At 38.9% G+C, this 12,516-nt stretch overlaps 1 protein-coding gene and 1 long non-coding RNA gene across 2 annotated transcripts; both read right to left on the bottom strand.

The window, feature by feature from the left end:
• On the bottom strand, window positions 1-4,854 carry LOC143847289 (uncharacterized). The gene is made up of 6 exons (XM_077356073.1): window positions 4,620-4,854; window positions 4,193-4,298; window positions 1,335-1,787; window positions 935-1,067; window positions 510-653; window positions 1-408 (listed from the first exon to the last, which is right to left on the bottom strand). The coding sequence occupies exons 3-4, from the start codon at window positions 1,699-1,701 to the stop codon at window positions 1,003-1,005; spliced, it is 432 nt and encodes a 143-aa protein (XP_077212188.1). The 5' UTR covers window positions 1,702-1,787; window positions 4,193-4,298; window positions 4,620-4,854; the 3' UTR covers window positions 1-408; window positions 510-653; window positions 935-1,002.
• Window positions 4,855-11,889: 7,035 nt separating this feature from the next.
• On the bottom strand, window positions 11,890-12,365 carry LOC143847341 (uncharacterized). The gene is made up of 2 exons (XR_013235018.1): window positions 12,331-12,365; window positions 11,890-12,204 (listed from the first exon to the last, which is right to left on the bottom strand). It is a non-coding gene; the product is annotated as an uncharacterized LOC143847341 (long non-coding RNA).
• Between the last annotated feature and the right edge of the window lie 151 nt (window positions 12,366-12,516).

Genomic DNA, 12,516 nt, shown 5'->3' with positions numbered 1-12,516 from the left:
TTCTAGAAATCCCCAAAATAAGGGTATAATACAGAATCTGGCTTAAGTGTACAATACATAACCTGCTTTAGACTATAGTACCTTTACACACATAAACATTACATTCACAAAATTAAACAAAAACTAAAACTTATCCATCCAAAAATGTTACTGATTAGATTGAAAAACCTTGATCTATTAGCTTTTCTGAAACCCCAATCTTAAACTGATTAGATTGAACTCTTTGATTTTCTCTTTGATGTGTGATCAAGCCCATGCCATCAACTTCTAAAAACAGCCCGGCCTTGGAGATCAAAGGCGATCTTAACTTTTCATCAATGGTAGATGGAGACAAAGCTAAAACTTGTTGGTCGAACGCTTTCCGATATTACAGCAACACCCAAAACCTCAAAGGAAATTCCTTTAGCACTGTTGAATACCAAATCCATCAAAATGAATAGACAATAAGAAATAAGCATATAAAAGTACTTCCTAAATTCCCACTTTCTAGAATTGGTCAGGAAACTTACCAAAAAAATGTTGTGGAGCTCCTCTAGTAGAGTTATAACAATGGCTTGAGCGTGGTTAGCTACTGCCGCAGCTTGCAAAAGTTGAACAGAACCATCCCCTTCTCTGATTTGTGAGGAGCCACAATTTGCATCATCTTAAGAATCCTGAACTCAGAAGAATGGGAAACATAAGTCAAAAGGCAATTAGATGAAATGGAAGGGGAAGAGAGAACATGATCACTAATGAGAGAATGCAACTTTGATCAGACACATTATCCTACAACATAATATAACCGCATCATACAATTAATATCTTTGTTTTCACTTGAGAAATGAAAATTTTATTTACAAAGAAAAAAGACAACATAATTTCAGGAGGAGGACAGACTGCATGATAAATAACTTGTTTGCGTCACACAAAACATGATTGAATGACAATTCCACACCTCTGGCCAAATCCAATACTTCATCAGTGACAAGCTACTATCGACCCACATGGCCTCCTCAAAACCCATCAACAATGTAAGCTAATCTCTTCAAGAATATCAAATAAGTAATAAGGCATGTGAATTGTTATCCCTGAAAAATAAAACCACACCAAATAAATCCAAAGAAATTGTCAGACATGTACATTATGAATATTATAGGCAGAAATTTTTTCACATCATTGTAACATAAGAAAATAAAAAAATTAAGAAAGCAGGCCTGTTGAGCACTTCATAGAGAAAGCCATATAGAAACAGAGAGCCCTTTATAAAAAGCTATAGGTGAGGAGAGGCAGAAAGCTCGCAAAGAGAGCAAGTAAAAGTAAAAGAAAGGAAGAGAAGAGCAAGTGAGAAAAGTAACCTTGGCAAGAAGATACCAGAAAAAGAAGTCGTTCAGCAATATATACATAACAGTGAGGTGATATGCATCCAACTTTTTCCTTCCAGTTGATATTAAATGTACATTTCAAGGCAGCTTGGAGCTTGCTGCTGACCAGAGAGATATGCCCGGATCCTGATTCCATGTTCTCATGCAGTGGTTCAATGAAATGTTTCCATGGTGCGATCTGAACAAAATGATTACTGATTGACTGATACAATTCATCAGGTACCATTCTAGACATGAATAAAAGCATCACCACCCTCCTAATTTCCACATGTGTTAGCCTACCCTTTATCAAGTAAATGTTTTCAGTAAGAACTTCTAATTCCAGACTATTTACAGCCATCACAGCAAGAGACCAGCATCGTGTAAAACAGTAGCCAGCATCCTCAAGACTTGACGCGCCACATTTTTCCAGATATAGTGTTGTACCTGCATTAATAAAAAAAATCACACACAATATATTCTTCACAAACTCCAAATATCTGAATATTATACCTCTCAAAATATCTAATTCCCAAAGACGTGTCAAAATATGCTTTTAAATGCTCATTCAGTCATTAGAAATTTGAGCAGATCACCCACTAAAACACACAATATTACAGCAAAGAACATTTCTTGTTAATGTTATGATAGAATTATAACTTGTCACTAGTTAGTGTTCTGAAGTAGAGGTACAAACCACTTCTGAACTCCATGGATTTTGCATGAGGATTTCTTATACGGAGGCCACCACATGAGTATAAAAGTAGCTGAAATTCTAGGCGACGTGGCAGTTCCCATATGCAAGAGCACCATAGGAAGTAGCGAAGTGTGAAAGCAACTAGAATTATTGATATAAAATATAGATATGAAGGGGACACAAACATGGGACATGTTTTTGCAAAAATTGATACACGGGTGTCTCTTGATGGTCCATGTTTCAATCTTGTTTAATGACCCAGAATTTTTTTTAGACGGCTCATAGCCTTCATCAATGTACCCCTCTTTTCCACAAGCCCTTCATTCACCATATCCAATATCGTGTTCACCAACACTACTACTATTAGCATATGTTCATTACCTCATAGATTCTCTTCAAAGAGATCAAATTGACCTGTCCCCATAAGCATCCCCATATTGATAAGCACTAGCACCAACTCCATAATCCAAACGAGCCTTGGACTAATGGAGAATCGGAGGTATTGAAGAAAACCTTCCTTCAATACCTTCATTCAATATGTTCTCTAAGAAAAGCATAAGAGAGAAAAAAACTTACATATATATGGAGAATCAGAGGTTGAGTATCAGGATGTTTCATTCATCAACGACAAAGTAAGAAAGAAGTGACATACACATATTAGTACAAGTACCCACCTCCAACATACACATACTACTATAGGTACCCACCCCAACCACTAACCACTGCACACACATACTAGTACAAGTCCCCACCTCCACCACCAACCCCAACACACGTACTCGTAAAATTCCCCACCTCTACCCCGACCCCCAACATACATATATTAGTACAAGTACCCACCTCCATCACCATTCCCACCCCCACCCCAAACAAAGGAACAAAAAAACAGAGGAATGAAAAGGAATATAAAAACTATGCCATGATGGATAATGGAGCTCAAATAGAATTGAAGAAACACATAACTAAATTAAGAGGGATGCACTTATAAATGCTTGAACAAATAGTCGGTAACAAATAATCCCTGTAAAAAAAAAAACCCTAAAATGACAGATAATCAGTTACAAATACCTATGAAGAAAAAGGAAGAACATCCCCCCCCGCAATTCCCCCTTTCTTGAGAATTCAAAGTGAATATGACGCTAAGTCAAAACCCTCATTCAACAACCTTTGCACATCCCTCAATTCATTAAACCATTTTTAGTAAGACTGATATAGAAACCGGCAAACCCAATAAATTCAAGAAATAATATCCACAAAATCCAAAATGTAATTACAAAAAACCTGAAAACCTCACAAATGCCACTCAAAACTATCCTAAATATTTAACACAGTCAAGTATCCATAAAAACTGATTGTTTAACACCAAGGCCCAAATAATTTCACCCAATTATGAATCCAAATACAAAATCATCACATAATAAAAGACAAAACTTACGCAATGCAACCCAAATTAAAGGAAATATGAAACGAAATGGGACAACAGCACAACCTTTGTAACATAAGTAAGACAATAAACTTAATAATGCACTAGGGTTCAGAACCATAATCTATATGAAAAATGATGAGGATGTACCTGACAATTATAAAATGATCCCTCTAACTGTCAATGGAGCAACAGTTCACTTAAGTGCAAAATCCATGTTGCAGGACTATTTTCATGTGAACATCTAAATAGGGTGCTTAGAATTAGTAATGGCGGGCGTCAGACAACTACTCTAATGGCGAAGAGAATACACAGAGAAAAAGCTAGAAGGGTTGTGAAGGTTGAGAACACTTCACGGATTTGGAGGAAACTTCACGGATTTGGAGGAAACTCCAACAGTTGAGAGCAAAAATTCTTCACAAAAAAAACTTTATTTAATATCTCTCCCCAAAAACTATAAACTGTTCCGTTCACCTCTTCTTTCAATAATCCTTGACATGCAAGATAGTAGAAATAGCAAGAATTGTTAAAAACAGTAACTAACTAATTAAAGCTAAAACTAAAAATGTAAAGATGGGCAACTTCTATCTCTCATGTCCAAGAATACAGCTGGTGTCTTCTTGGAATAGCAAGTGATAGCAGCAATAATTCCTCCCTTTAGCAATCTTTTATATTTCTAACAATGAAAAAAACAGCAGCTTGATTTCTAATATATTGAAGAAATGCACTTGCCGATTTCAGCTCCATTGAATTGGGCAAGTTCCCATACGAGTGTAATTGCTGAAATGATATTATTTGTGGGCCCTCTTTGGATTGTGCATCCACATCGTGTAAGCCTCTGCAATCAGATCATACGATCCTGCATCAATTAGGGAACGAATTATAGAAAAAACTCCATGGAACAATCCAGGGTATAGAAAAAATGTCTAACTAAGGCTTTGTTTGGATTGCAAGAATTATTTTGAAAAATTACGAAAGGAAAAACAATGCCACAAAACAAAGAACCCAAACCCTAGAAAAAAAACCCTAGAAAAAAATGAAAATCTTACCCAATTTCATCATTGCCATAACAGAGCATGGAATACAAAGGAATCTCTGTGAGAAAGAAAGAAAGAAAGTAAGAGAAAATAATAAGAAAAAAGAAGAAGAATGGTTTTACCCTATTTTTTGGACGATTGAAACACGGAGAAATTGATGGAGAGATGGAAAAATGGCTGTAGAGATGGAGAAATCGCTGGAGAGATGGAGATATCGCTGGAGAGATAGAGAAATCGTCGAATGATGGTGGAGAAATCGAAGGAGTGGAGGGGAAAGAGGGTTTCGCACGGCGGGAGGTTAGGGCACGATTTTTTTCTTCGTGGAACAAAACATTTGTTTTTGCTTTTAACGCGTAGTCTGTGGGATCTCAACGATATACAGCAGCGGTTTATTGAAGACCGCATGCAAATGTTGACTTATAGGAGCGGTTTTCAAGACCGCTGGTAAGGGACCGCTGCTATAAAATGTATTTGTTGTAGTGCCTTTTTTTTTCTTCAAAAAGTACTGTCCGGACTGCATGATTCAAACTGTCCATGTGATGGGCCACAACGTAAATAGGTTGTGCCCCCAAAATCATTTCCATGGGATGATCCTAGCCCTCTAATCTATAGAGGTTTCCATAATATGCAGTTCCTCTATAGATCGGAGGGTTGGACTCATCCTAGGGAAATGATTTTATGGGCATGACCTATTTACGTTGTGGCCCATCACATGGACGGTTTGTATCATCTTTTAGTGGTTTCCGTACAATACTTTTTTGGAAAAAGGGGGACTATAAGGTCTTACACCGTATAAAAACTCTAAAATCTCATATATGAGATCTAAAAGAGCAAAAAGTCGATTATTTTTATACATGTGAGGAAAAAATATTTGAGGGCAAAAATAGAAGGGTGGTCTAATTAAACTATTCATCTACTGGGGCTTACAATGATCTTGTAATCCTTACCTCTTGATTTGTGGAAGTTTTTGTAGCATTATTTTTTTCAACTTTTATTTTTATTTTTATAAAGATAACTTTTATTATTATCAAATGTAATACAGAAACATGTAATGTACGTGGGCAGGTGACAAGATGGGTAGTACTACCTCCCATTTTTACATCCCAAAAATACCCCTGTAAATATCACCAAATATAATTTCCATAGCCACCTTCTCCACTCCCCTCTTTAGCAAGCTTGTCGGCTCTCTCATTTGCCAATCTTAACATCTGAGAGAACGACCGGCGAATGATCCAACAGCAATCTCTGATCTCCGATATCAAACTCGCCCACTTCCAAGGGCTAGGGGCCTCTTATTTTACCCAAGAAATGACAATTGATGAGTCTCCTTCGACTACAAGCGAGTATGAGAGGTTTCTCCGGTACCATTTTAACCCCCAACGCAAAGCTTTAGCCTCTGCCTCATTTGAATCGCATGTTCCAATAGGTCCTCAGAAAGACATCCATATATTGCCATCCAAATCTCGAACTAGCCCTCCAATTCCGCCAACTGGAGGAGGAACCCATCTAGGAGGACAGCTCTTAATTTCTCTCTCCCATATGATATCCCCCTAATTTCTAATGATCTCTTCCGTGAGTATGGGCCTACGTCAGGGATCACTTTTGCCCACGCTATTAAGTCAACCTTGATATCTGTGATTATCCTTCCTTGACCTTTCTCCTTGAAGATTCTAAGATTCCTTTCCTTCTATATATGTCACATGATGGTGTAGGGGAGAAGGCTCCAAAGAAGGCGCCCAAATTTTCCACAACGGCAAGTGCACCAAAAAAATTTCAACTTATTTGTGCCCCCAGTTTACATCATAGTTTTTTTTTTTTTGAAATGCAAGGATCATCCAATGGAGAATAATTTTTGGTTCTTGAAAAAGTGGTCCCACCACGCGAGCATAATGTAACTCGTTTTTTTTCCATTTTGAGCACTAAAGTGAGCCAACCAAAAACAATGAGACTTGACGAAGATGTTCATTGTTGATACTATTCGGATCGATGAACTCAATCCTTAGGGTTGTGGAGGAAGAACATAAAGTGAAATTCTTGCCAAAATACTTAGAAACTTTTTCTTCTTCAACAAAACCCCCTTTATAAATGTTTGGTGCACTTTTAATAGATGAATACAAGAGAAAAGACATTCAACCTAACCCACTAACAAGTTTAGGGACTTACAAACTTATAAATAACTTAATAACTTACAAACACATTAATTACCCTAGGAACTTACTGACACAATCCACTAAAACATTTATAACTGACTAACCACTTGTCCGATTTGTGCGTGCCTATACTGCTTGGAAACATCTTTCAAAGGGCTACAACTTCATAGTGTACCATTTTTCCAAATTCTTTCATCTAGTAATCCAAAACTCTCCATAAAAATCGGGCAATAATATAGCAGCGGGAATGCACCTGCATCAATGGTTACTACTATAATCACCATTATTATTATTACATATTATTATTTCTAACCCATTTATTAACGTTTGGGCAAAGAATTTATATTAATTTTTCGTTATTGAAACCCATGTATTTCTATTCATTGACAATAGACCTGGCAAAAAGTGACCCGGGCCCGTGGGTCCACCCGGCCCGCCCGTAATTTCCAGGTATGGGTCTTCACTAAATTAGTGACCAGTTAAAATTTGACCCGGCCTGTACGAGTCCCATCAAAACTGGTCCGGGCTAAATAAACCCGCGGGTGCCCGTAAAAACCCAAATGATCGAGATTTTATATGGCATGAGCCCTTATAGCCCCGTATTTTTTCAAAGAGTATGAAGCTGAATTTGATAGACTGGCACACCATTTTCCTGCCTTGGTGCCAAATGAAGCAGTTAAGAAGTATAAATTTGAGCATGGCTTAGAAATGTATTTGCATAAAGGGATCACTGGATCCATTGCTCCTTAAACTTATGATGAGTTAGTAGATCGAACTAAGAAACTGGAACTCAAGAATTTGGAATCTAAATTACTTACTGTTAAGAATCAAAAGAAGAGGGCTCGTGATAATGACCATCGACGTGGACAGACTTCTAGGGGCCCGTCCCTAATCAACAGGCAGGGAAGCAGAATCCTTATCGGGGGCCTCGTGGTAGGCCATGGGAAACAGAGAAATCAGAACCAAGGAAATAAGAAGACAAATTCTGGACTTCCTCAATCCAATGCCCCTTGATGTGAACGTTGTAGCAAAGGCCACCCTTCTGAGACTTGTAGATAGACGTTGGGTGCTTGCCAGTCTCCAGGTAATCACATTTCTCCTCGTGATGAGTGGATTTTAGATTTAGGGTGCTCTGTTCATGTATGCTCCAGGAGGGAATATTTTGATACATTCTTGGAGATAAGGGTAGGTCTTGTGTCTTTGGGTAATGGGTTTACTTATGATGTCACGGGAGTTGAAACAGTGAAGATCAAGATGTTCGATGGAATGATTCGTACTTTGAGTGGTGTGGCTATGTCCTAAATATGCGAAAGAATCTAGTGTATCTTGGCCGGTTGGACTCCAAGGGTTGTAGATATTCAGTTGAAGGTGGAGCCATGAAAATCACACGCGACTGTGTGGTTCTGATGACAGGAGAGAAATGTGACAGGTTATATCCTTTGGTCAGGGACATCGTGACTAGTGTTCCTAAGATCTCGATGGTTAGTTGGAAACAAAGTAGTGGCGTGCACAAACGTATGGTCTCTTTCGCAGTTGGTGCAGGCAGAGGTTTCCATGCAGACGATGATGAGAGGATGACACTACCTACGTTGGGGAGGATTGATCGAGATCCCTCTCCAAGGTTGACTACGTGAGTCAATGGTTTGCCAGCTATACATGTGCATTGGCCGTGTAGATCGAATCAACAGGAGGAACGTATTGCTCTTAAGGAGGCTACTGGGGATTGGGAGCATCAACAAGAGGATGGACCAGTGGTTCCGGATATGGAGTCTATTCTGTCAAGATTCATTAGATAGGGACCTTAGCGGATACATTAAGGACTGTCTTCAAAGGCCTGAACAATCCCCAGAAGAGGAAGAAAATGAGAGTCAGGAGACCCTAAGAAAGTTACACAAAAGGATGTTGAGAAAGGCGGCTCAGAGTTACAAGTTGAAAAGGGAACTTTGGAGGATGATGACCAAGACTATATGGAAGAATTCAAGGAGACGATCAAAATGGGTGATGTGCTGGGCATAGATTACAAGGAAGATGTGGAAGAAACGAAAAGAATGTTTGTTGAGATTGAGAAAAGAGATGCGGAGGAGAAGAAGAGGAAGACCCCTACCCATGGAAGCCAAGAGCTTAAAGCTCTCAGTAAATGAAGGAGGGGCTTCTTTTGTAAATAAGTGGGTCTGACGTTTTTTGTGGGAAGGTTGTTCCTGGACTTTATCTTTTGTTTGGATGGGTGTATCTGGTTGTTGCAAGGTCGGATGTTTTGTGAGGGTTGGAAGCCCGTGTAAATTTTATTTAGAAGCCAATGATGGTTAGTAGGTATTCCGAGTATACTTGAGGGACTATGTCCTTTGTTGCTCTGGGGAATTTCTTTTCCCCAAGATAGCCATCTCTACCCACGGCGATGTTTCTATCCAAGGTGGGTGAAAAAATGCTTTAGGTCCTAGATATACTTCAAGGCACAATTACTCCTTGGTCTCACTGTTCCTGTTTTTTGGACGTTGTTGGAGGGTGGTTCATGGATGGCCCATTAATGTTGGTGCAATGAGTGATTGAAGGGGTGCTATAGAAGGAATTTAGACGGTCGAGTTTTACTTAGGGTTTTAAGAAATTTGTACACAATCTCTATGTTTTTGTTTTGGGACGTAGAGTATGCTCCTCGAAAATTTGTACTACGTAATTTCTGGTGGAACTGCTGGCCCCCTATTAGTTCCATGGTATGAATACATAAGTCATTATTCAAAAATAAAAAATACATGTGCATTGGTCATGTTGATCGAATCGAGAGGAGTCAGAACCAGGATGATTCGAGGAGGGTGTAGCTGGTACTTCATAAGGCCAATGGTGATTTTGCGACGATGGCAGACCAGTGGCAACATCAACGGAAAATCTTCAAGTGGCTGGGAGATTATTGGGAAAGTTGCCTATCTCCCAAGTAATAGTGGGAAGGCTAAAAAGGCAACCTCTTTCTTTTTAAATTTTTGGTAAAGCTTATAAAAGGAGTCGGCTTCTCTTGTTGGTGTGGCAAAACAAGAGGGTTGGGTGTGTCAGCTACCCAAGGGCAGAGAGAGAAAGAGGGAGAGAGAAAGTGGGTTTCTCATTTGGGTTTCTTCTTGGTTCCTTGTCTGGGTTTTTCCTCTTAAGGTTTCTTCTCTTGGGTTTTTTCTCTCGGGTAACACTTCTGTGTACAATCTTGGTTTTAGTGAAGCAAGGATTTGCCCTGCAAACTACTACAAATGTCTGGACCATGTTGTAGATAGGCCGGAAAACAACTACAAATGGGCCCCATTGCACATTTTTGGGTCGTGATGTAGATAATGCTGTGCCCCAAAAATGGGGCCATAGGATGATCCTATTCATTTTTGGGCCCAGTCGAAGAGAGGCTCTTCCCCCAAAATAGGGCCCATAGGATGATCCTAACCTTCTATTTGTGGCTCCAATTTTTGGACAGTCCTCAAATCAAAGGGTTTAGAATCATCCAACGACCCTCGTTTTTTTAGGTACGCTCCAAATGAATGCTTTTGATCGTCTATTCATGTGGGTCCCGCTATCCTTTTGGGCTGCGTGAGCAATGCACGCCCATTTACCAAATAAACCTCTGTTTTGAACTTTTGATAGGTACACCCTCTGTTGATCATCTGTGAAGGAAAATGGTATTTCCATTTTATACTGCTTTTATTTGATAGGTATATAGCCTCTCTTGACAAACGAAAACATGACATGCGTCACTGCACACGTGGCATATGTGCATCTTAATCGAGACCGTTGATCTGGCGGGCCATCAGGGGGCTACGCAACCGCATATTAAGAAAAAAATGCTCTCAAAGGCAAGGCAACTTCCAAAAGAATTGGAAGTTGGAGAATGTCATTTTCATGGGTGCCGTTGCTCTTTCCCTCTCTGCAAGTTGGAGAAAATCCATAGCAGAACCCACAACAGAACAACCACAAGCATCATCAGAGGTTGAATTACCATTAACAATTCCAAGCCTACCATCCATCAAACCCCAACAGACAATAGAATCAATTGAAATAGTTTCTCTAGTACTAGTAGTAGTGGTAATAGTATCAACAGTCGTGGTGGTGGGAGTAGTGGAGCAAAGGATTGAGGTTTGGGGGGATGCAAGAAATCAGGAGCTGTGGAACTGCTTGAGGAATTTGAAAGGAGGGTTGGAGTCAAAGGCGCTGTCATTGGATGCAAGTGTAAGTGCAGAGATGGGCCGAATGGTGTTTCGAGTTGTGATAAAGAGGAGGCCATGTAAATACTAGCCTTCTAGAATGAAATTTTACACGGCCTAGGAGTATGCTCCCACAGTCTAAACATATCTTTCGAGTTGGTTTTTACTAGCCTAGCAGTATGCTCCTGGCCACCCTTAATTGATTCTATGTAATGCAAGTAGGGACCCTAGCCCCCAATGTAATCTTCATAGTATCAGTGAAATTGTCAATTTTTAAAAAAATAGAAAAAAAATTTGATGGTTGTAATAGCAGTAACTCATCCCTTCCAGGGTAGCAGCAGTCATGATGAGTAAGGTACAGTATTGAATATTGCAATCAATACAAGCTGTGCTGGAGAGATGGATGCTGTTTGGACCAAGGTTAAGATTTTTATACAGGCATCTAATGTTACCATTTTCTGCCATTAGTGACTTCCTCACATCGAAGGATATGGTTACACAGTGGGAATCTTACTAGAAGCACTAGGAAGGGCTGCTGGCCAGACTCTTCAACCTACCAACCACACGATTCTACAGGCTAGATCATCCAATTACGACTAGTGCCTTGGCCACTTGAGTGACAACATTCATAATCCATTCTTTATTCAAGTGGTTCCTTCCCATTTTGGAGTCATTTTACTCCAGATCTATCGTAAGAGGACACCCATGAACAGAAACCTAATTTCTGCAGGAACGTTCCACAAGTATGATGGTATTTCAAAAGGACTCTGACCAATTTAGTAAATGGCTTCGACGAACTCAAGAAATTTCATGTCGACATTTTATCATAATAGATCGATCTCCTGGACTGAGTTTGCAACCGAAAGACAAATTCAATGAGAACAATACCAAAATAAAATCACTCCATGATGCTGACCTCCACATACCCATCAAACAAAAGGCCCAGAAAACATTTAAAAATGAAGGAGAGTAATAAAATAAGTCCAACTTTACACACCTGTGCAAGTTGCAGAAGAAGTGCCAAGAGAGACAGAGGGGGAGAATCAATGTAAACTTTGGATAATAGTCTGAGAAAATAGAAGAAAGAAAAATGTTTTAGTTTTAATGAGATTTAATAAGAAGGGACCTTCTTATACAACACATATACAAACATCCCAAATCAAATTTATTCTTAACTTCAATAGATTGAAGCAATCCTTAACTTTTAAAGTTAAAGCTAGTGTGCAAGAAATTCCAACCAGAGACTATCTTCACCTGCAAAACATCCAAAAGAGTAGATATTAGAGCAAATCATTAATAAACATAATTTGTAAAAAACCATACAAACCAAAAATATTGATATTACTTAACTTTTAAAGGATTCGAGAATGATTGATACCAGTGCACTCAATCTCCACATTGGAAGCATTTCAACAACAATAAACAATTAATTCATTGCATTCTTATAATTGAGAACAATAAATGGATTAAAGTTATAAATGAACAATTACAATATGGGCAATTGAGGGCTCTCTTACATTCATTGGAGACTATGCAATGAGGCACCATATCCTCTTTGATATCTTCGAGAGATGAAATCTAAAATAAAAAATGTGACAAAAGGCAATGAACAGGGTTAGGATTGGAATATAAATAGGAAAAAATTGAATATAAGAAAAGAAAAATTACCTTCTAATCACGTCTTCGATTCTAGCACAATTGAC

Source organism: Tasmannia lanceolata, unplaced genomic scaffold, assembly GCF_043159265.1.
Source record: "Tasmannia lanceolata isolate RefF3 unplaced genomic scaffold, GAP_Taslan_0.1 ptg000015l, whole genome shotgun sequence".
In the NCBI taxonomy this organism is placed as follows: Eukaryota; Viridiplantae; Streptophyta; class Magnoliopsida; order Canellales; family Winteraceae; genus Tasmannia; species Tasmannia lanceolata.
The sequence above is the reverse complement of the archived record's forward strand: the minus strand, read 5'-3'. Positions and strand labels throughout refer to the sequence as shown.